This window comes from Styela clava, chromosome 8, assembly GCF_964204865.1.
Source record: "Styela clava chromosome 8, kaStyClav1.hap1.2, whole genome shotgun sequence".
Taxonomy (NCBI): Eukaryota; Metazoa; Chordata; class Ascidiacea; order Stolidobranchia; family Styelidae; genus Styela; species Styela clava.
In genome coordinates, this window is record NC_135257.1 from 17285256 (window position 1) to 17311126 (window position 25871).

The following is a 25871-nucleotide window of genomic DNA, read 5'->3' on the forward strand; positions in this document are numbered from 1 at the left end:
GTTGTCGTGGATTGTACGCTGTTGCGGAAATAGGAGAGCAATGCTCAAATATATGAACAAGGCCAAACCATTTTTTTCTGTCCATGTAGTGGCTAATTTACTCACATTTATTTGGAACTAATAACTTTCGTACTTGCTGTGGGCGCGAGCTAAAATTTTCAATCGATTGCCCTTAACAACGTGAAAACTCCGGTCCTCCCAAGCACAGAAATTCTAAACTAAATGATTGCTTATACAAAATCTGCTTTGGGTCAAAAACTCAATTACGGTAAGAGAATTCAAAATAAAATAAGAGCTTACAAACACCGCCACAATTCCCTTTCATTCAGCTTTGCACTGAACTCATTTATTAAAAATTAGGCTTTAATACAGAAATAGAAAGTGCATACATGAAATTGGCAAGTAGAAACGAAAACGTAGAAATAAATATTAGAAATAATCAGTCATCAATCCTTTCCACCAGTTGACATATGAAAAAATATTTATCTTTTAACTGTTGTTCTGAAACTATCTGAAATGCAACCGGTTTCATACAACACTGACATCGATATATTTGATAGCACCTATGATCTTCTTCGCACCAGATTGAATTTAATTCAATGCTTGAATCTGAAGAAAAACAGGGATTCCGATTTAAATCTCAATAACTGGAGTCACATTTAATCAGTCATTACTATTTACACAATTATTTTGTATACAAATGTTAGCCCTGATGGGTAGGAAAAACCATCCCAGAATACTTGCAACGATACAACTTATAGATGTTTCAGCGCTTACATCATCTTATCATCCGGCCCGCGACGCTTCACTGAATCATAGTAAACAAATGGTTTAATAGCGCAAAAAATATTCGAATGGTCAGTCTTCGCGCGCTGCTTAAAATTTAACTTCTGATCTGTGTGATAAAATGTGATTCATCGGTCATCCATTCGATTTTTAACATTCTAAAAATATGTGCGGCCCGCCAATGACTTGCAACCTTTGATTTTGGCCCGCGAGCGACAAAAGGTTGCTGACCCCTGGCTAACATCATCAGTGTTGGTACGGCGGTGTGGCTCAACGGGCTAAGCGTTAGGAATACGCTCGCCACCGCACCTCTAAAGGTTGCTGACCCCTGGCTAACATCATCAGTGGTGGTACGGCGGTGTGGCTCAACGGGCTAAGCGTTAGGAATACGCTCGCCACCGCACCTCTAATTACTCTGCGTGGGTTCGCAGGTTCGAATCCCATGCAGGGATGGTTATGTGCGAGAGGATTGCTGGACTCCTCGCCGTCGTTGGGTGGTTCACGTAACCGCTGGTCGGTTACGGCTTCCTCCACCACCAAGTCCATACTTCCGAAAACAAACAATACAGTAAAAACTAATCCAATACCCGACTTGGAATGGTAACCGGACGAGAGGCCGTGGTTCGCCATATGGATAAGCCGTCCTATCGGCTTTCCTCTCCCCCGGGATAAATATGTAAATCCTATCCTATCCTATCCTATGTTACAAATGCGTTTTTTTATCACCAGTAGTCTAAGCTCGCTCCATGAGCCTTATTTTCCATACCATGTCTCCCATTAGTAACTATCAATTTCATAAAAGCAATTTTAATTATTTAATCATTTATGGTCACTGATAACAAGGCTGAGTATAGTTTCGCCTAATAAGGCCGTCAAAAATACAATATAAATTCTTACCATCTCTACTATTTTCTGTGATCAATGTGATGAATTCAAAATCCATATGCTTTGATTCTACTGAATACACATCACACATGATCGATTTTTGTTCGAGAAAATTCTCGTTAATAAATGATGATTGCAGCCTCTCACATGCAATAGTTTGTTGAATATGTTCATAAAGTATTACTGTACATGTTTTGCATTTGAGAACGGACTTCTTTTCTGAAATGTGTGTCTGAAATGAATAGATATGAAATTTGAAGTAGAAACAAGAGCGCAATGAACAATTACATGAATACAAGGATAGTACATCAAAAGTATTTGTTAACACTTGTGAGCTAATTTGACCAAATAGGCTTGTGATACGATACGCTTATGATCAGCGTGAAAGATGATGCAACGGCACAATTTTATTAAATTACAAAACACTGGGCCTCTGGAAAATGTGTTATAGGGTATAGCCTTCTGAAAGACACCTCCATATAAAGGTACTAAATATTTGAATGCAAATGGTAAGTCAATTGAAGAAAATTGATTACATTGTCCCAACAAAAAATCTTAGTCAAAATCCTGATAAAAACATTACTTCGTGCAGATATAAAACGAACAATAGGATTTAGATAAGGAGTATCCTGATTCAGTTACACCAATATTATATAAACTAAACGACGCCCCAGAAGTATGTGTACCAATATGGAGGTAACTAATTTTGTTCGCCCACTTTACATCAAGATGTGTAAAGGGACTGAAACCTATAGGCATGGGATATATTCACTTGGCTAACACAGACAGCCCTCGAACTTGTAATAGAACTAAAATAGGGAAAATAGGAAAAAAATTATGGACTAATCCTAACCTGGTACACATACTACAGGAGTGCTGACTAAACATCTGAAACTGATTGATTACTTTGTATAATAACTTAGAATATTGTAGGAATAAATATGGAAGCAATATGTTCATCATACCCCTTTCTCTTTTTTCAAACACTGTTTTCTTGTAGCCCGTGATAAAAGATCACCAGAATTCTGCTCACAATTTGATGATGTATCAAAATCCTCCTTATCTAAGATAAAATAAATATGTAAATATATGAATATGCAAAATGTTGGAACGTAAAACGAAAAAGAGTATGAAAATCTGCAAACACAAAATACAGTCAATTGTGATCATTTCTAAAATTAGTGTAAGTATAAGCAAACAAAAAACAGGGAGATAAAATTCCTTGAATGTGACAAAACTAAATATAAAAACAATATAATTGCTTGATAGATTTGAATGTAATTTCATAAAAGAAAAGTGAAATTCTGACGCTCCAGGAGTGTGTGTAGCAATATGGCGGTAACTAATTTTGTTCGCCTATTTTACATCATCAACCTATGGGCAGGGGGTAGGCTATATTCATTTGACTAACACAGACAATCTCCGAACTTATAATAGAACTAAAATAAGGAAAATCGGACTTAAATTATGGCCTAAATCTAACCTGGTACATGCACTACAGGAGTACCGAGAAATCTTCTGTCTTGACTATATAATACACCCTAGGAAATTGCTAGGTGTAAAAGGACACACAACCAATTTTTAAAAATTAAACCTGTTCGCTTGGAATTAGGTGTTGAGCTTCCAGTATGGGATTGTGTCAGTTTTCTCTTTCTTGCTGACGATATTCCAGAATCAAAATCTGAAAGTAGATTATTCTCACAAATATAAATATAGATACAAAACTAAATAAGTTTTGTTTCAAACAAAATTTTCTGATTAGTCCTGGTGTCATCCAAGAAAGTAACTGATACCACAACCTATTAGGGATGGGACGAGTCCAGCATTACAGAGATTCAACAAATCCAAGTAATAGGTCAAGGACTCAACTCGAATTCTCCGAGTCCGTGAGGTCACAATGTAAAAGTAGAAAAACACGTTTTCGACCATATTACAGCATCGCGCGCTCACAAACATACGTCGTAGCTCATATTTTTTGCCTAATGGTTCCGCAGATAGCTGTTGGATCAACTTAAAAATATATTTTTATTTTTCTTGGCGACCATAATACAAACGTAAACGTGGGTCAATGTGCGCCTTGGCTGTTAACTAGATTTCCAGCCCACCACCTTGCGTCAATTCTGGGCGGCTATTCAAAAATTCTCACATGTCAATATGAAAAATAAAAAGCTTTTAACTACAATGCTTCCCCATAATTCCAGACATTTCTAGCCTTAAATTTACTATGTGGCGTGCGCAAATGGTAGAGAGATGCCACTCGTCGTCAATACAATGATTGCAATTTAGTAGTTCATGTAAAAGTTCTAAAACGCTCCATGCTTCCATTGCTCCCTTTCATAGAAAGGATTGCACGTAATAAACTCGATTTAAAAGAGGTATCGATGAGATTCCCCATTGAGTTGATCCAGAGCATGCTTCATTTTTACGCGAATCAAAAACTCAAAAATATTGCGCTAACACATATTTTATTGTGTACCAAAAATGATAGATAGTTTGAAGGCGACTGGCGCAACATCATTGTTATAAGCGATCAATAGTTTTTAACTTGTGTTATATTATCCGCCTAGCGGATTAAGCGTTACACCGTGTTGGCATTGCTGGTTACACATCACAGGTTCTAATAAGTAATAAATTGTGTAGGCAATGCTCAACTAGAGAGTTCCAGTCCTAACAAAAAAAATTGCTCTTTTTATATTGTTAAAACAAATTCAGAGTAAAGGGAGTGAATGAAAACATACCCAATGCTCGCTGAAATCCGATGTGACTTGAATCTCCATTGGCTGACGGCGGTGATTCGGGAATTACAGTGATGTTCATTTTTTCTGGGGTGGCAGGAATTGTGCAATCGAACAAATCATCAACCATTACATCATCGTTTAAAGAATCAATTACATCCAGAGTACTTGGGATTGGAAGTGTTGTGTTTGAAAGAGCTGTGTCAGATGATGGTTTTAAAATCGTTTTTTTGGATGAATTTGACAAGTTTGTTTTGGATTCCCGTTTAACTGGAATTTGTTGGTGAAATTTTTCACAATTGTTTGTGGGTTTGATATTGGCTATAGTTTCAAGTCCTGAAATTTCATTTTCATTAATTTTGCGATTCGTTGTTCCATCTGAACCGTTATTTTCCATAATTTTTGAATAATTCATCTGAGATGGTGGTTTAGCTTTAGTTTTTTTTCTTACAGAAGTTCTATTAAACTTAACAAAACTCTCATTCTGGAAATCATCATTTGGACTTGAATCTATTTCATCGTTGTCATGATGAAGAATATTTTCTGTAGTCTTAGTCACAACTTTTTGCTTGGTAGGCTTCTTTTTCTTTTTTGTAGAAGATTTATCGATACTTCTATGCAGAGATACATCCATTGACTTAGGCTCAACTTTTTCAACTTGCAATGATTCATGAATTGAAGACAAGATGGATCTGTTTAAAATAGAATGACAATATGATATTTTCAAAAAATCACAATTTGATTTTACTTTCATACATCATGAAATAAGGGGTACTTTTTACTGCAGATAACAGTTTGAAATAAACTAAAAATATTTTGTGGGTGATCAATTATTAGTAGCCATCGCTGTGATGAACAGTGTTGGAGATTAAGTGAAGGCGAGTTGGAGTCGGGCGAGTTTAGAAACCGGTACCCAACAGTGGTAATTTGAGCAATTGAAAAATTTATTGTTGTGACGAAGATGCCATTGAACAACACTGAGTCAACATACCTTGCAGTGGAAGAAGATGTAATAGGGGGTGAACTGTTAACATTGACGGTTGGTAATGAAACATTAGAAGTACCTGACATCTGTCTCTGTACAAATGCTGTGATATTTGACATTGCATTGTCAAAAGATGTGTAAGGTATCATCTGTGAATTAACAAAAATCAATGACTTGTACCAAACTGCTGGTATACAGGGAACAAGCTAATTTCAAAAACAGAATTCTGAAGTAGAAGATTACTGCTGACAGCGGGCATGATGGCCTAGTTATTGAAGCACAGCCCTTTAGCTATGCTGGTTTGCCGAGTTGAAGATCTCAAGTTTAAATCCCACGGTCACCACATTTCCCAGGGTATCATAAATTGGGGAGGCAATGATAAAATATAGGTGGTAGGTACAGTGGTAGCTTGGTATCATAAAAAAACGTTGTAAAAAAAGATAAAAAATGGTAAAATGCCAAAGCAAGTAGTGATTATCATTTTTTCAGTATTATTAATAAATTCTTTTGATGCTGTTTCATGTCCACTTACCTTTTGCCTAACCCACTTTGACAGACCCTTGGAGTATTTTTTAGGATTTTTACAAAATCTATCATCAACAATGATGAGAGCACCCCAGTCTGTCTTGTGTCTGATACAACGACCGAGTGCTTGATTCATTGCCCTGTAATAAATGAGGCAAATTTATTCTGATCAACATCAGGTATCATGGTGTTGTCATCTTGGTATAATATTGTGAAGATCTTCGGTACACTTAGCGAATTGGCATAAATCCTGGTACAGCTGTCCAAAATATAGCAAGATGCTGAGATAAGATTTATTCAAATATCTACTTCTAATGGAGAAAAATTACACATTTATTAAACATGTTGTTAAATAAAGTAAATACAATTTTTTCTTTCCAAGATTAGAATGCCTTACCGCTAAATTCCTTACAGTATCAGCAGTTGGCGCATCAGTGGCCATTCGTAACTTGGTTCAGACATCACCTACTTTGATTTACGCGAGTGCTCATGATCTAACTTTAAGCAAATTTTCTTACAAAAAAATTTGTGCAAAAATGGACAGACAACCACCCACCTATCAATTCCAATTTACCAATTCTAAATGCTACGCAATGATCCAAATGTTGTCGACTAATATTACGAATATTCAAAAATGAGAATCTTAACGAAATGAGTTGCTATAGAGCAGCTTTTCCCCACCAAGATTCTTCTCTGACTTTTTAAAGTGAAAGCGAAATAAAGAGATGTCAAATTAACAAAGGGAGGAATATTTTGAAAAAAAGCTGAAACCATTACGATAGAGTTTCGCTACTCATTGTCTATGGAACCCACCTGAAAGCCTGTATTTCATACCACTGAGATCCAGCTAACAATCCCCGATGATTCTTGTGCATATCATTGTATTTTCTTTTCAATTCAACTTGTTTATCTTTTATACTTGGAAACGGAATACCAACTGTTATCACTGCTCTGGCATTATTGTCAGCAAAATCAAGTCCTAAAAAGGAAATTAATGAAGTTTGAATAAATCTGTATCCAGCAAATGATATATATGGAAAATATTGAACGTTTTACGAATGTTTAGATTGTTCTTCTGTTTTGACAACTCCCAACATTACTCAAAATATAATATGAGTTCTAATCAAAGCGTCACTTTCTATATTATATAATTCAGTCACAGTTGGATTAGGAGCTCTGCATGTATTATATTGTACATTTCAGAAAAAGAAGAAACTACCGGTATACTTCAGTGTCCAGGCTCACCGTCGAACAAAATTTATGATCAGTGGTTTACTATGTATAGATATAAACTAAGTAGGATTAGATAACATTTTCATAGTTGTCGGGGCAGGAGAGGAAAGCCAGTAGGAAGGTTTTACAAAAAAAATGTGAACAATAGTACTTCTAATATTTCTCAATGAAATATTTTATTTACCAGTCCTGTAAGGCTGTAGGTATGTAAGAAGAGCCGGACAGATGAAGAAAACTATTGGTCCGATAAAAATCAAAGAGGTGGCATCGACAAAACAATTTTTCATACCACGAGTGACATAATAAATTATGTAGTCTAGGCTAATGCTGACTCAAAGTTTTATGTTTAAGCTCCAATTTTTAGCTTGGATGAAACAAAGTTGGTAAAATCAAAATTTTTTCAAAATATAAAAGAAAGGAGAGATTAATTTTTGTTAATTCTGATCAAACTAAACGACTCAAACAACTATATATTCCCTTGTTCATACCTTCACTGACTTTTCCTCTACATACAGCAATCAACAGAGCACCACCAAACTGATTCTCTTCTTCCGATTTCTTCACAGCATCGTAGAATGATTGTAACAAGGAATCAAACTCATCTTTGCTGCTACTTCTCGGTTCACAAACAATCTGTTTGGTTTCTTCGATTCTTTCCCAGAGTCTAGTGGTCTGATTTAGTAAATGTTCAAATTGAAATAATCAAAATAATTCTCTACCTATCTATCAATCTAAATCAGGGGTTCCCAAGCTTTTTTCAGGACGACCCCAAAGACAACTTTCATGTGTCCAGTGCGACCCCAGGTCAATATATATATTTTTCATGAAACTTTAGAGCTTCTTTCACTGGACTTTTGAGTTTGGTCATGTGGTGGTATTAAGTAAAATAAGCCAAAACCCAACAGTGATGTCACAATAAACACCTACATTTTCAATAACAAAAGCATAGGTTGATGCCTATGGGCCTGATTTACATTAAGCCATGGTACAAACTGCTAAATTTAACATGGTTTGTCAAATCTTAGATGAGTTGTACATCTATCCTCTACCATACCTCAGCGACCCCACCGACCCCATGACCTGGTTGCGACCCTACCTATTTATCACTCCGACCCAATTTGGGGTCGCGACCCCTGGTTTGGGAATCCCTGATCTAAATGAAACTTCGAATTGTGCATGTGATATTGGCATTTTAGATCATAAAATCCTGGCCCGATGGTGGTTCTCATGCCTTCACTGTCTGTAGCCCATTTTCAAAGACTCTCAACATTTCTGACACTCTATTCTGCAATGAAATATTTTGTTTTGGTTTTAGTCGGTATTCATCAGGTATTTTATTCGGCATGTCACCAAACATCACAATAATGGAAACTACAATTTCAAGTTTAACTACCAGGTACTTGGTTAGTTAATACCTCTGTGGCCCCAAGTGGAGTCGAGTACCCCTTTAGGGGAACCCTGCCCTAGTCAGTCTATTAATTAAACTACAAGCAGCACTTTAAAGTGCAGGTAAAATTTGAGGAAACTGTGACGCCTAAAAAATTCTAGTTGAATATTCCATGTTGATAGATATTTCTAGTTTTCAAATATCTCTCTATACCTGCCAACGTTCTTGCAATTTTTTCAGCATGTTGTAACTCGAAACAAAACACAGAACTCCATGAGGAACAGCTCGACAGACAGAACATATAAGATTCCCAAGTTCGTCTTGAAATTCAAACTTATCTGTATTTTTATAAGTTGCTTCCAATTGTATTCCCTTTGGCCCTCTGCCAATAGATCCAACCCACACCTAAAAAAATAATAAAGAGGTTTAAACAGGTCTGTACAGTCCGAGAAAATTTACAATTCGGAGTTTGGTGAGAGTCTTGATTAAAAATTTTCCTCAAACTCGAGGTGAGAGCTGGCATAGATAAAATTTTATCAAAATGAATCTGGAACATTTTTTGAATAGCTCAGTGTTGAACTGTAGTAGTCAGGTCTAAATTTTCCTCGATTTGGTTCTGGCTAGAGGCGCAGTTCTTACCTTCATCAGGGCGGCTCCTGCACTTGCCTGGCTATATATCCTCTATTTATGAGATGAATCAACAAAATAAAAACACTATTCACAGTGTTAAGTCAGTCACCTCGACAAAAACTTTAAAACAGCTCAAAAATGAATACTAAAGTTATTCCAGGAATATGTGCGCCTGCCTACCAGACCACTCATTGCCATCAGACTAACCTGTGAATCTTTGATAACATGGTTTGCTTCCAGTTGAATTGGAAACGAGAGACCAAGTTCAGATGAGAAGGATGACATTGGAGATAAAGTACCGGATGTTAGAATGATTGAATGAGCTCCACTGAAGTCATTGAAGGCCTGAAGAAAATATAGCATTCTACTATATAGTACTAGAAACCAAGCAGGATAGGATTTTCATATTTCCAAAGGGGACATAAAATGGTTCAACCACATGGTGTACTGTCCCACTACCTCTCAGATATTTGTTTCAGTTGTCTATTTCAGGGGTGCACAACACAAATGAGGACATGTGCCAAATTTTTCAAATTAATCTTGTCGCGTGCCACGAACAATCGTTGGTATTGTAAATTAACTCCCGTAAAACAAACAAATTCCAATAATAATACATAATAACGAATATCTATTTATTGAAACAGTTTAATGTCCTGAAAAACTGCTGATTTTGATATAAACGTGATATTTTAATGTAGGCCTATATCATAAATAATTTATTTTTTAAAACCTTTCGTGTGCCACGTTTGAGCGTTTGGCGTGCCAAATTTGGCACGCGTGCCCTGTGTTGTGCACCCCTGGTCTATTTAATGTTGTCTATATTTAGCTGGTGGCGGATTCCTAGTGATAATCTGCTATGGTCAGAAATTTTGATGTGTGTTCTCCACAATCTGTGATCGACTATGAAAAATTTGAGACATATAGATTATCATTGAGTCACTATTTATCACTATTTTTAAACATCTTTGTAAGTTCTCTGCTGCCATTATGAGGCCCCTAGATTAAAAAAAAAACTAAATGAGAAAGGCAGACATCTTACCACTGCAGGATTAAGACACCAGAAATGTAGATTCGTAACAGAGTGTTTCTTCGATCTCTTATTCAAAGTTACCCATCCGTCTCTGGTTCGTTTAGGTGGGACTGGACCAAACACCATCTGTCTTATGATTGTGATTCTGTAATCATCGCAATATTTGTGTTCTTGTGTCATCAGGTATCTTGATTAAAAAAAAATTAGTGATAAAGAAGAAAATTGACAAAAATTATGTCGAGTATGGTGAACAGTGTCATCTAACAAGATAAAACCCAAGTCTCTGAGTGCAATGTGAAATACAATATTGATAGCAGTAATATTGTTAGAGGACTTCATGAATTGGTTCAATTGTTTGGGTTATACACCAGGTATAAGAAATTGAAGAAGGTATACCAGTTAGAGGTGTCTCAGGAATATAACTTGTGAAATTTGTATTATATGTTATTCAAACAGTGACCTATGTTAATTATTCTTGTCGTCGGAATCCCAGTGTTTCTTCTATTTTAGGTCTAGTTTTACAATGTATGACATCGTGCTGTTCTGTGAAACAGATCAATTCAGAATATTACGGGATGGATGTAGCAAAATTATAAAATACTGAACCTCCTACATATGAATACCCCTATTTGCGGTTATTCTTAACTGAGTAGATCCATCCTCAAGAGTATAAAATGAATGGGAGGAGTGAAGTGAATTAAAGAAAGTGTGTTAAGATTCACATAGCAAACAATTACCTCAAAACATTGAAGAGACCACCAAGAGTAGCCTGACTTGATGAATGAAGTATTTTAGCTGTTTCTATATCTTCCTCCCCAAGATCAGTTGCAACTGCAAAGTTACCCTGAAATTCAAATATGATAGGTTGAATATCCTGAAGCAGAGACTGCAAACCAGGTCGGGTAGGGAAGTAGTTAACCAGTTATTTGTTTCAAATTGACTTGATGGTGGAGGAGATCGTTACCAACCGGCAGTTACAGTACCACCCTACGATGACGACAAGGAGTCCAGCAATCCTCTCATAGTAGAGGTAATCAGAGGTGCCATAATGATGATGACATAATGATGGCATAATGTTTAACAGTGCGCCAATCGCCCAGCCGTGTATCTGAACTATCTGCATTTTTGCATACAAATTTCATAAAATTTAATACCAAAAGTTACTCAAGTCTGATACAAGGTTAGCCATCCCTGGCCTACAGCTTCGAATGGATCCTTTGTACAAAGCTTTTTTCTTTACTTTAGTGCTATGTATTACTTTTGCTTATAGAGGTACAAATATACCAAAATGTTAACAATATGTTATAATAAACACAACAGACTCAATGCTGTATTCAATTAAAACTTCATTCTCTGGATACTCCTACCTGATAAATAACAACTTTCGTTGGAATCTTACTTCAAGTAATGGTAGAGTATCTTGAGTGATTCCCCAATCATTCAAATGCCTGATAATATCTCTGCCGTACCAAACTTGAGTCGCTGTTTCATAATCTGAAGGACTGAGATTCCTGGCATGCTCTGTTATCCATTGACCTAACCTGTGTAGTAGAAGTTAGCAGTGAAGAAATTTTCAAAAGCATGCTAAAGTTGCTTGAGAATTCAAGTTTGAATGCTTAGATAGCGTTAAACAGGGCTGAAGGGCTGGAGACTAGCGATGGAGATATGTTTCGTTGGAGCTGAGTCAGACCTGGATCCAATCTTACCGCAAGATGAAGCTGGAGCCAAAGTTACCAGAAATTTTAGTAGCTCCAGCTCCTAACCATCTTATTATTATTTCAAATTTACAATTTTCTAAATTTATGAAATAATAAAATCTATCCTTTTCAGAATATAATGTTTTTTCCAATTTAATGTAGATGTCCATGATTGTACATTTCTTTCCATTGTTGTAAACTGCTTGTCTGAGGAAGTCTGATTTTGATCGGACAAAACGTTAGCATAAGGGCATAGAGGGAGGATAGGGAGTCACACAACCAAACTCAAAAATTAAAATAGGAGTTAAGTTAAATTTGTATATATAAAGATTTAAAGTTTAATTTAAAATTTGAAACCCTCAAATCATACTTTAGGCTGACAGAATTTTACCTTGTACAAAGAAGGTGCAATGGCCTATGATCATCAACTTTTATGCCTTCATTCATCAAACAATCTAAATCAGTTGTTGTGTTTGCTAATGCAGCCTCTGTCATTGTGAAACTCCCAGCTTCCCTTGCACTATCTTCTATATTGTGAGCTTCGTCCAAAATAATTATTTGATTTTTCAGATTTATCTGCATCTGGGGATGAAAATGTCAAAAAGAAAATCGGCATTTAGTTGACAAGGTCAAAATTTGTACTGAATTGAAGGCTGTCGCATGACAAAATGAAACTGAATGTCGTAAAAATATTGCACACAAAAGATCAGTAATCTAGAACAAAAGTTATGTTCTTTTCAGAATATGTTTTGAATGACCTGGGCTTTGTTTTTAGGGTCACTCTGTATGTGAAATCACAAGCAAGCATAGTGTTTTAATCCATGTATTCCATCCAAAAATACAAGTGCAGTTTTAAGTATTCTGTGGCGCCTGCAGCTGCCGCAAAACCATGGCCGCTACGGCCAAACCTATGGCGACTGACTTTTTAGCTGCCACAAACCAACCACGATCTGCCGTTACCGCGGCAGCAAATTGAAAAGCAATGGCAGGTAAAATTTTGCTGCCGTAACCACGACAGGTGGGCCGTAAAGACAGGGCTGTCCCTTATGGTGAAAAATATCGGGTAAGTTGGAACTTTTTTTCCTATGGTTACAGTTTTTATGGATTTGGGGTTAGGGTTAGGGTTTAAGTAGCTATAATTCCGCATGATCAATTGAAATCGGGTACATTAATTTGTGAATATACCGTTAATACTGATTACTGATTACTTAATAGTGCTATAAAACCATGGCAAGAGCTGCCGCGGTTCGCTCGTGGCAGGAGCTGCCATGAAGTGGTAAGAACTGCGCCTCCAAAAATAACAAAACATTAAAATTTTCGAAATGGGGGCCCTGATGGCAATCGTTTCGTTACAGTGCAGTGTGCAGTATCATAAAAATAACCCCTTGAAGATATAGTTAGCAAAAACATCAAGAGTTTATTTCCTTTTTGATCAAAAATCAAAAGTACACTGACCTGAGATCTTATCATTGGGTCAATCAAGTAGTTATAAGGACAAAAAATAATATTTGACGATGAAACAAGTTCTTTAGCACTGTAATAAGGACAAGCCTTAATAGTTTTTCCAAGTCCCACTAGATCCTCAAGGTCCCATGCAGCACCAAGTCCTGCACATCCCAACTGGTAATGACTTTTCATTCGGTGAACATTTTGATAAAATGCACATTTTGCTGTAATAATATATAATAGTTGAACAGAAAAAACAAGAAAATATACCGGTAGGTGGTTCATAGAAACAATATATAATAAAAAAAAATGATCAATCGGTTATCGCACGACTGTATAGGGTGGAAAAAATACAGACCCCACGACACTAAAACAGAACCAAGGTAATTTGGAACATATTCTAAATCATACACAAACAGAAGTCCAAGTGTTAAATGAATTTCCCTCATCTTTGTAGAGGAAATTAATGAATTAATTTACAAATTTACGGTTTGTTTTCTTTTGGGGTCACCCGGTATATTCAATCAAATATATATTCAACTTGGGATAGGATTTACATATTTATTCCGGGGGGAAGGAAAGCTGATAAGACAGCTTAATCATATGACAAACCACGGCCTCTCGACCGGTTACCTGTTCATGTCGGGTACAAGATTAGTTAGCCAGTTACTTGTTTTTCGGAGGCATGGACATGATAGTGGAGGAAGCCGTAACTGAGCAGCGGTTACGTAAACCAGTGGTCGGCAACCACCGGGCCGCGGCCCATCGCCGGTCCGCGAAAAGGTTACTGCCGGTCTGCAGAGAGGTGACACAAAAACGGACAAGGCCGTAATAGAACCTTCACAATCTCACCACAAACCCTACAACTAAAAAACAGCACCCAACAGTAAACCAGACAAACACAACACCAGGGGTCGGAAAAAATGCGGCCCGCGAGCTAATTTGTTACGGGCCTTGAACGACCCGACATTTAATAAATAAAACAAAAATTAATCCCAATATTAATATTGTCTCTACATGGATTTATGCGGTGACAAGTGCTGCTGTACGGCGCTTCTTATGTAACAAGTAGCGTCGGTTGTATGTCGTTCGAGTTAATTTTGATTTTTAAAATTTGAAAATGTCTGTAAAACAGAGCCACGCGGGTCGACCATTCCAAAGTGCTTGAACGGAAAAATAGTTTTCTTTCTTGCGCATTCCAAAACCAGTTTGCTCGATATGCCCAGTCAGCATCGCAGTTGTTAAGGGTTTCAATGTTAAACTCGTTACGAAAACAGTCGTCGAAAATTCGACCCCGACACAGATCATCTGTGCGACAGTGCAAACCACTGCATAACACTATTGAGCAACATGTCTGATTTCATTAACAATTGCCATGTCAGTATGTCGCAATAATGCTGGGTCAATTGTTTTCTCTACGCTCGTATTAGAATGTCTCTCATCAGTCTGACTAAGATCTCCCCAACAAAACATTGTTAACTTTCCCGAAATCTTAATGTGAGGCCTGGTTTTCAATATTGATTACTAATATGTTCAGGGCTGTGCTTGCTTGATTGCTTCCTGACAGCTAGCCTGGCTTGACTAAGAACAGACCAACGGGTGTAGAACTGAGCTTTTATTATCAGTAACAAAGAATATAATCTTAACTGCAGTAAACTACTGTTTTATCTGTAAATTACAGGTTAATAGTTAAAGCAGATTGTTCAGTGCACAAGGCTAGTTTAGTCCAAGAGTACCGGCAGACAGGAAGCTCATTGCCATGTACAGGTGGAGGGGTGCAAAGGTCAAGGCATGGTACAAGTGCCATCATGTTGTGTTACTGAAAGGATACATGTTGGAAAGGAAGATTGAAATGAAATTATGTGTTACTGTACATATGAAATAATATTAAAACACTGTACACAATATTAGCACAATAAAGCACTTTACAGTACACTGAGTCACACTGTATTTTAGGGTGATAGTGAATCTTTTGGGACATATCACTACTCCCCTCTTTTATACTCGTTTCAATAGTCATACATTTCTGTGTACCCTGGATTGTTGAAGTCAGCTAAGCGACTCAGTGCTCGTGGCACCGCAGGGTATGACTGCGGCCTGTGATCCACCTGGTCCACCAGTGTGTTCCGTCATTGGGTATCCAATGAAATGGGATTGCTGTCAGTCTGAGCCATATCATCCCATTGCCACCAGCTAGGAGGTTGTGTCTGGTGTTGAGCAGAAAGTCGTGAACGTTGTGGTGCGGAGAAATATGGCTTCACATCGTCGAAATGTCTTCGAAATCTTTTGCCATCAAACTGACGCTCTAGTGCCAGTCCATTACAGCCAATGTTGATGACTTTGAGAACATCTGGACCGAAGATTGGGTCGAATTTCTTAGCGTTATTGTTTCGCATCAGTACCATATCGCCATATCTGAACTGTGAAGGTGCTCTTTTGATAGAGCTGTTGATGGAACTTTGACGTTCCAGTTTCTGCTGTATGTCCAGAGATTCCGCATCTTGAACTTCTTGTGGAGTGAGTACTTTGCGGGGAAAATCTTGTTGGTAGCCACCTCTGAACATAAGGTTTCCTGGTGATTGCCCCGTGGCAATGTGAGGGGTAGATCGAAATCCTGTCAGAAAGTTGTTTAGGGCTTTGGTCTTGTCCCTGCCCTCAGCGTGTGCGATTTTCATTGCTTTACCCAGAGGTTTCATCAGTGTTTCCACCGGGTTAGCTTGAGGGTGATAAGGGTAGGATGTCTGATGAGTAATGCCACGTCTATCTGAAAATTCCTTGAACTCTCTGGAGTTGAATGGTGGTCCATTGTCAGTTCTATGTGTGTTAGGTTGCCCATAGTAGGTGTATGTTTCCTCTATAGCTGGTATGACATGACGTGCTGCTGTGGAATTCACAATTTTTGCATTTGGGAATCGCGTCTTCATGTCTTGTATTACCACCACATGTTTGTGATCTGGCATAGGGCCAAAAAGGTCTATGCTGACTTCTTCCCATGCTGATCTGGATGGAATGATTGACTTCAGTGGCTGTTTGGTTGTCTTATTAGTGAATTGTTGGCACATTTCACAATTTTTTACCTTGTTTTCTGCAAGCTTGTTTAAGCCTGGAATCCAGAAATGGCTGCGAATTCGTCGCTTGAGAATATTAATCCCTGGGTGGCCTCCTTGATGTGCTTTTTCAATGGCTTTTTCCCATAGTGTCTCTGGCAACACTATCTTGTCTTGCTTCATAATGAGTCCATCAACGAGTGTTAGCTGATCCTGGAATTTCCGGTACTCGTTAAAGCTCGATTTGTGCTCAGGAATCTGTCCTTTGACAATGTATTTTTTCAACTTCCGCAAAACTCTATCTTTGCTCGTCTCTTGCGCGATGGTTGACATAGATATTGTTTCGATGTAAGGCCCGTACTGAAGCCAGTATACAGTCCTTTCAAGCTCTCCAGCCTCTTTCTGCCACTCTTCGGGTGTTTCATGGAAGGGAGTTGAGTGTCGTGAGAGATAATCTGCTGGATTGTGCTTGCCTGGCTCCCATTGAACTTCGTACAGTATGTCTTGATGTCTCATTTTGATTCTGTCGGTTCTGATTGAGCCTTTGCGCGAATTGCTAAAAATGCTGACCAGTGGCTTATGGTCTGTGATGATTTTCACTGGTGGGCCTCCAGCGATATAGTTGCGGAATCGTCGCAAAGCAAAATCAACAGCTAGTGCTTCGAGATCGAGTTGAGGGTAGCGTTGTTCTTCCGGCTTAGTTGCACGGCTTGCAAACGCTACTGCTTTGGATTCCTGGATGCTTTTCCCTTGGGCGAGGATAGCTGAGATGCCAGATGTATGGGTATCCACGAACACGAAGGTTAAGGAATTTATGTCAAAATATCTTAGCTCTGTGTCTGCTTGCAAAGATTGTTTTAGAGCTTTGAATTCTTTGTTGCATTGTGATGACCACCTAAATTCTTTGTGTTTCTTTGTTAGGCTGCGCAGATGTGTGGTCTTGCTTGACAAGTGTGGAATGAAGTCACCAAATGATTGTACAAAGCACAAGAAGGACATGACTTCATCTTTTGACTGGGGTTTTGTTGCTTTTTTAAGTGACTCCACTTTGACTGGGTCTGGCCGAACCCCATTTTTTGTAACGATCATGCCCCAGAACGGGATTTCTGGTTTGCGAAAAATGCATTTGTCCGGGTTGAGTGTCATGCCAACTTGATGTATTTTATTGAGCGCTTCGTGCAAGGATTTGTCGTGCTCTTTTTTATCTTTGCCTGCCACTATAACATCGTCATGAATGATATGTACACCCTTGATGTTAGCGAAGACTGGGATCAGCGCTTTAGTTAATTCGCCTGATGCCGGTTTAGCTCCCATTGTTAGTTTTCTGTATCGCATCAGACGCTGTCCAGCATGGAATACTGTTGCAATGCGTGAACTCTCATCTAGGAGAAGTTGGTGGAAGGCTGATTTGAAGTCTAGTTTGCTGAAAACTGCACACCCAGACAGCTTGGCTTTGATGTCTTCCACCCGCGGAATTGGGATGTTTGTCGCTTTGATTGCTTTGTTTACAGCTCTAAGATCTATGGTTACTCTGATATTACCATTGTCTTTTGGTGTGAGCACCGGGTTTGAGACCCAAGGTGCTGGACCGCTGTGCTCTTCGATGATTCCTTGTTCTTCCATTTGTACAATAGCCTGTTGAAATCTCTCCCGGAGATGAAATGGAATTGGACGCGCTGCCTGAGCAACAGGAGGTATTTTATTGTTCATATAGAAATGCACTTCATGATCGATCAGTGTTCCCACACCCATGAAGACCTCTGGGTATTTTGCAAAAATGTCTGATTCAGATGAATGGAGCTTTCTTACAGCTCGTAATTTGCCTGAACATACCTTTGTGCAGTTGTTGAATTTGATGATTCCAAGTTCTTCACAAAGCTGGCCACTGAGTAGTGTTTCTGAATCACCTGGGACTATGTAAAATCGAGCTGTTGTCGCTGCGTTTTTGAACATGATACTACCTTCATAATATCCAGCACATCTGATTGGCTTGGAGCCATACGGTCTGAGCTTTATCTTTGTTTAGCACAGAGGCAGTTTCAGTTTGGATGCAGAAGTCTCTGACATCACATTGATGTCTGCTCCCGTGTCCGCGAAACCTTTGATGCGTCTCTCGGCTACAATTATCTCCACTCTGTATCGAGGTTTTGTTATGTTGCGAATAGTAGATCCTGTTTCGTGCGGATTGGCTGGAGTGAAGGCAGGCTTCTTCGAACGGCTGTTCTTTGATACTCCCTTCTTACATTGGACTCTATGTATGCGTCTCATTCTGCGCACTCCTTCTTTGGAGCTGGGTGGACTGCTTTCTTCCTCTGTATCATTCTCGGAGGAGCTGTCAGTTTCCGAATGTGGCTTTGAGGATCTAGTTCTTGGCTCCACCCTGTGTGCTCTTGCTGCTGGTTTCCCTTTACATATTTTTGATCCTTTGAAGTGGCCTTTTCTACCACAAGCAAAGCAGTTTGAATGGCGTGCCTGACATGTTTTTCCACCCTGACATGTCTTCGAAGAACATGTGGTGCACTGGGAAAGAGGATATTTTGGCCAGGAATCAGCTTTGGATTTCTTTGTTTTACGGGAGTATTTCCCTGGTCTCATCCTGGATATGCTTGTGAAGTCTTCCTCAGTTGTCGAGTTTTCCAGGAGGCGTTGTGCTGTGTGGGATGCAGCCTCTATCTTGCGCCCATTTTCTATCAGATCCTTAAGCCCCCACTGATTTTTTAAAGCATTCCTTCTAATGTCATCATGTCTCGTTCCAACTATAATTTGGTCGCGTACCATGATATCTGGGATGTCGCAGCCTTCATTGCTGCAGCTGAATTTGCAAGATCGAGCTTCATGCTGCAAACGATGGACAAAGTTATTGAAGCTCTCGTCCTGATCTTGATTTAAGCGATGAAACTCATGATTGGCCAAGGTATAGTTGCGAGTGGGCTCATATCTGGCCTTCATTCTCGCAATGAGGTTTGTAAATGTGAGAAGTGAACGATCAGTCTCTGCGACAGTGTCTTCAAAGTCTTTTTGAAAGTTGCGAGATGCGAATCGGCCAAGAAATATTTTTTCTTTTGTTGATCTGGACCCATGCATTTGTGTCCTCCGTGCCTTGAGGCGGATCCCTCGCAATAGCTTCATATTCGTAATGAAACTGGTTGACAAAGTCACAGAATGCGTCATGCACATTCGTGGTGTGCATCTCTGGGTCAAACTTTCCGATTGACCTGGATGGTGATTCAAATTGTTCAGTAGCCATTGTTCCAATTCAAAACTACAGTCAGGATTATCTGTTGTGATGTCTGAGATGGGTTACTATAGTGTCTGTTCTTCCGTTTCACCTCGTCGCCATTAATATGTTCAGGGCTGTGCTTGCTTGATTGCTTCCTGACAGATAGCCTGGCTTGACTAAGAACAGACCAACGGGTGTAGAACTGAGCTTTTATTATCAGTAACAAAGAATATAATCCTAACTGCAGTAAACTACTGTTTTATCTGTAAATTACAGGTTAATAGTTAAAGCAGATTGTTCAGTGCACAAGGCTAGTTTAGTCCAAGAGTACCGGCAGACAGGAAGCTCATTGCCATGTACAGGTGGAGGGGTGCAAAGGTCAAGGCATGGTACAAGTGCCATCATGTTGTGTTACTGAAAGGATACATGTTGGAAAGGAAGATTGAAATGAAATTATGTGTTACTGTACATATGAAATAATATTAAAACACTGTACACAATATTAGCACAATAAAGCACTTTACAGTACACTGAGTCACACTGTATTTTAGGGTGATAGTGAATCTTTTGGGACATATCAATTACTACAAAAAAGAAATAGGCTGGAAGTAAGAAACACGTTACGTGTGTCAATGTCGACCATATCTCGAATATGGGAACAGTTAATGGCCATCAAACAAATACAGACATCACATTAAACAGCATCACCGTCATTTTTAGTATATTGTCGACATAAATTTCCTGTTGCGTATAATTTATTGCATAGGCTTAGTTCGTTTGTATAAAGGTGGTCCGCCAAAAGTTTGGTCAAGCTTTACCGGTTCGTAACTTGAAAAAGGTTGCCGACCACTGACGTAAACCACCCTGCGGATGCGGGAAGTCCAGCAATCCTCTCGCACATAACCATCCCCGCATAGGATTCAAACCTGCGAACCCACGCAGGGTAATCAGAGGTGCAGGGGGGAGCATATTTCTAACATTTGGTGTAATTAGGCTTCTCATTTTTTACTGTGAATTGCGGTTCAATGACAAAACGAATTGACATACCTCCCAGAGTATGCGTTCCCATTCTCAGGTCTCTGCATTCTTCATTTTTATTCGATGATTTCATAACTGCAGGATGGATACAAGAATGCTGACGACTTGATAATATAGTCATGTTTGTAGAGCTTAAATAAATAAATAATATGTCAGGTATCTGAAGATCTAAAGTCTAGATGGGTATTCTCACAATTTTCTAAAGGATTTTTAGCCAAATACCAATAGTTTAATACAGTGGTTCTCAAGCGATGGGGCCCGTCACACAAGGGGGCGTATACAATTTTTCGAGGGGGGGGTGGATCTGATTAAAAATAAAAATATTTGTTAGATTTGTCCGCTTTATTTTGAAAATTTATGTTCCATCCATGTATTTTTAAATTGTTTTTCGAATGAAGTTTACTTTCCCCTAATTATCTGTTATTTGTAGCTTACTGTTAGCTAGTTATTTTTTAGGTGGGGTACGAGACTTTACAAATTCTAAGAAGGGGGAAGGGACGCTGCTTAAAAAGTTTGAGAACCTCTGGTCTATTAGATCTAAAACATAAAACTAAGTATCCTAATTAAAAAAAAGGCTCATGCGGATATACATAAAGTGTATGAGTTTTCTCCACATATATTTGTGGAGAATAGAGATAACAGTTTCAACGCATGAGTGGATTAATCAGCCAGATAAACGATGTGTTCAGATAACAGAATGTACACGAAGTATGAGAATAGATGACCACATAAAATATCCATATGCACAACTTTACATGGTAAACAAAAGTGTAACTAACAGTGGTGACTGGTGATTGACATAATTTGCAACAATTGGAAGTTCAGCAATTTTGCTGAGAAATCAGCATCACTAAAGAATCTTTAACCAATCATGTATTTTGGGTTTTAGTTTAAAATTCATTATCCAGATTTTAATATTCTGGAAATTTTTGTTCGGTGAATCGAGGATTTGATAAGAAATAGTATAGGATAGGATTTACTAATTTATCCTGGGGAAGAGGAAAGCCGATAAGATGTCTTCACCATATGGCGAACCACGACTTCTCGCCCGATTATCTTTCCATGTCAGGTATGGGATTAGTTAGTTATTTGTTTTCGGAAGCATGAACTTGAAGGTGGAGGAAGCCGTAACTGACCAGCAGTTACGTGAACCCCCCTACGGCGGCGAGGAGTCCAACAGTCCTCTCGCACATAATCATCCCCGCATTGGATTCAAACCTGCGAACCCACACAGAGTAATCAGAGTTGCGGTGGCGAGTGTATTCCTAACGTTTAGCCCGATGAGCCACACCGTCACGCACAAGTATAGTATGCTTTAAACTGGAAGTGAAATAGAAACTATTCTCACTCATAAGATGTTCTTCCCAATTCTTTTGTAATTTGAGCAATTTGTTTATGTGTTCTTGTACCAAACCATATCTTAGGTACTCGAGGTTTTTTAAACTCTGTGTCGTCGATTTCTTTTTCTTCTGATTGACAGCATTTGCTTTTTTCCTTCAATTCCCTGCAGGCAGGACAAAGAATAGTCTTCGCCTTTGCTGTAAAAAAATTTATGCAAATCGTCAATGAATATTCAACGAAATTGCGTTTAAATTAGAGGAAGAGCAACCTGGAATATTTTTCAAATGGTTTATATGACTCTCGCTCTGAATAAGAATCTGTATAAGCGGTCATAGATAAGTAAGGAACTACTATAGCTTGGAGGAGACAAAATCATTCCGGTTTTCTTTAGCATTGCCAATTTTCCTATACCACTGGTTAAGTATTGTACACAGGATTAACACAGTTATATATCTAATTACCGAAAATTTGAAATAGATTGGGATATTAGCACAGATTTCTCAACAACAACGACAATTTAGCAAAAGGTCCACTTTGTGTCCAGAAAAATTTAAAATATAATATTAAATGAATATTATTATGTTTTGCATAATTTTTATCTATGATATATTAGGAAACACATGACACGATAAAAGTCAAGATGATATAGAAATTTTTATAAAAATTTTCGATAATAAATTCTCCTCACATTTAGCTTTAACTTTTTTTTTAAAATCATCATCACAGTCATCATCTTCAGGTGTGCAGAGATCTATGACGTCACTACCGGTCGTTGCATTGAAATAATTACTACTAGATGTGCCGACAGATGACTCTGGTTTGCTTTTACCCTGATATCATGAGAAAGAATAGAAGAATGTGAAATTCCTTTCTCCTCCATAAATGCTTTCATTAATCTTGGTTAGCTACTGTTAAGGAAGTTTGGATAAAAGCATAATGCGGTAATGAGATCATACCAGTGTTGGGAGGAATCGAGTCATTGTCTCGAATTTAGGTAAACTCTAGTCCGAACCGAGTCATCTACATAAAATGACTTAGACTCGCACTTAGACTCACTGACTTACCGTCAGTTGACTTAGCTCAGTGATCGACTTGCCTCAAGTGACCCACATCTCGACGTATAGGACTTCTTCCGAACACTGAATTGCACTACAATTAGAGATATTTTACACAACACAATTCCCTTACATTCAATTCATCACATGTACAAATAGGATTCTGTTTTTCAACATCTGAAGTTAATTTGGAAAGGAATTCGTTCTCTGATTTCTCGTATTGTGTCTGAAATGAGGAAAAGCATTTGTTTTAGAAAACAAAAAATAATTAAGATAAATATCTTCACAATACTTCTACATCAACAAACAGCTTAAAACTATAACCTCAGAAAAATTAGCATGCAGGATGAAACACAGAATTATAGATAAATGTGCAAATTGGCTTGATGATTTTTGCATTGTGCAAGTGATTAACTGGTTAACTATTCTATGCCAGACAAGAACTTGCAACCGGACAGACGCTGTGGTTCATCTTATGATTAAACCTGTAAACCCTGTCTCAAAGTTTTCCTACCGTCCCCCGAATGTATATGGAAAACTTAGTTTAGGTTTAGCACATTTCTGCAATTAGACGGAATACAAAGCCTACATTCTGACATTTTTCGTAAAAACAATAAAACTCATGGATAGACAACAAACTAGCCTTGACTCAAGTCAAGGCAACTTTCTAATTTCGGAATTTATATATAAACAATAGGGGGATAAGTAGTTAAGTCTCGCGGAAATCAAATCAATACGGGGAAGTGTTTGAATTGCCGGAAAAAGTTAATTAAAATGAAACAGTACTTCAATACCTGCTGCCAAGCAAGAGCCGAACACAATAATGCTAAACTTTTTCCACTTCCAGTTGGACTTTCCAAAAGACAATGTTGACGTTTTTCTAGTCCTTTTATTATCATACTCATCATAGAAAGTTGTGAAGGATATGGCTGTGCTGGAAATTTAACAGTAATGCCTCCGATTTTGAGTGACACAGCAGACGTTGCCGAAAACTTTGTATCCTCCATAGTAAAATAATTGTTGTAATATGAAAACTAAAGTCGGAAAGTCGTCAATTACCGGTACTGCAATATATACATATTATTGAGTATGTCTAGTGACGGCGACAGACACTGTAATCATACAGAAGAGAGGTCAGAAGAAGGGCTTCAAATTCGTAGGCTATATATTAGGGATAAGATTTAAATATTTATCTCAGGGAGAGGAAAACCAATAAGACGGCTTAACCATATGGCGAAACACGGCCTCTCGTCCGGTTACCATTCCATGTCAGGTACGGTACCGGTGTGAGGGATTACAGGATTAGGTAATTATATGTTTTCGGAAGCATAGACTTGATATTAAATCAATGTATTCAAGAAAATTGCACAATATTCAATTCTTATTTGTCGATTGTCATATTGGAAGAAGTAATATCAGTATGTTAGAGGCAGGCAAATTATATTTAACTCCATTTTGACGTCTTTGGCTCGGTGACTAAGCAGCTGTATCAAAACAGATTGGTTTGATTTCAGTGCTAATTTTGCTGCTGTTTGAGTTTGGCCTAATCAAAGTGTCTATAAACACTTTAGGCATAACCACTTGTGCGATATTCAATAAACGTAACAATATTGTCCAAAATTAAATGACGAATGGATGGGAGTAATACAGGTGAGTGGTGCGGCACTAGCCCTGTGCAAACACAAGACTGCAAGAAGCCGATATATCGATAGCTACAAATTAGGGAACTAAAATCCAAACAGCGCCCTCTGCTTTTCAGCGGATTATCTTTCCCGCGGGAGCGGGATGTGTCGAGTCATTCCTGCACCCGAGAAGATGATTGGGGACAGTCATTCTGTTTGTCAGTTGTACCATTGATTGTCTTGTTATGTAATTTATAATAACGTCATATAGCAAATAATAATATCAAAATCGTTGTCCGAGAACTAATTAAAATCTGGGTTTCAAATAATATTGCTAAGGTGCACATAAATTGTGTTGAACAAACACGATTGTTACGAAAGGCTAATTGAGAGGCCCAGTAGTGTTTTGCATCGTGCGTAGCGTCAGGAATACGCTTGCCAGCGCAACTCTAATTACCTTGCGTGAGTTCGCAAGTTCGAATTACCGTGTTTCCGTGAAAATAAGACCTAGCCTGAATTTTTATAATGCTTCTAATATAAGCCCTCCCCTTAAAATAAAACCTAGTTAATAGCGCGAATTTTTTTTTTACCTAGTTGATAGCAAGAAATCTGTCCCACACGTTTTGAATGATTAACTAAAACGTGTGAAACAGGAAAACGTGTCATTTAAGTAAATGGATATCGGTTTTCATTTTTGAAAATCTTGTAATCTCTATTATGTAATTTTGTTTTTGATAAATGAAAATAAAAGACATCCCTTCGAAAATAAGCCCTCGTGTTATTTTTCAAAAAAAAAATAATTTGAAATAAGACACTGTCTTATTTTCGGGGAAACACGGTATGTGCGAGAGGACTGCTGAACTCCTCGCCGCCAAGGTGGTCACTCAACCCGTCGGTTACGACCTCCGCCACCACGTCCATGCACTTGAAGGTATATAACTGGCTGACTAATCCCATACCCGACATGAACTGGTAACCGGACGCGAGGCCTTGTTTCTCCGTATGATTGAGCCATCTTATCGGTTTTCCGGTACTCCTGAAGTATGCGCACCAAGATATCGCACAACCTGAATCTTAATCTGGTACACCACCTGAGTTCAGGTTGTGCGCCATCTTGGTGCGCAGATTTCAAGAGGTCCTGTTTTCCTCTCCCCTGGATAAATATGTAAATCCTAAGCAATTTAAAATTGAATGTCGAGGTGTAGGCCC

At 38.4% G+C, this 25871-nt stretch overlaps 1 protein-coding gene across 1 annotated transcript; it reads right to left on the bottom strand.

The window, feature by feature from the left end:
• Nucleotides 1–314: 314 nt before the first annotated feature.
• LOC120346345 (Fanconi anemia group J protein homolog) lies at nucleotides 315–24148 on the bottom strand. The gene is made up of 21 exons (XM_039416056.2): nucleotides 23835–24148; nucleotides 23174–23266; nucleotides 22674–22815; nucleotides 21993–22182; nucleotides 20654–20775; nucleotides 13349–13563; nucleotides 12285–12475; nucleotides 11596–11737; nucleotides 10934–11040; nucleotides 10206–10383; nucleotides 9374–9511; nucleotides 8750–8941; nucleotides 7638–7821; nucleotides 6730–6895; nucleotides 5924–6056; nucleotides 5398–5540; nucleotides 4410–5098; nucleotides 3266–3352; nucleotides 2637–2734; nucleotides 1684–1903; nucleotides 315–609 (listed from the first exon to the last, which is right to left on the bottom strand). The coding sequence occupies exons 1-21, from the start codon at nucleotides 24045–24047 to the stop codon at nucleotides 440–442; spliced, it is 3813 nt and encodes a 1270-aa protein (XP_039271990.2). The 5' UTR covers nucleotides 24048–24148; the 3' UTR covers nucleotides 315–439.
• Nucleotides 24149–25871: the final 1723 nt, after the last annotated feature.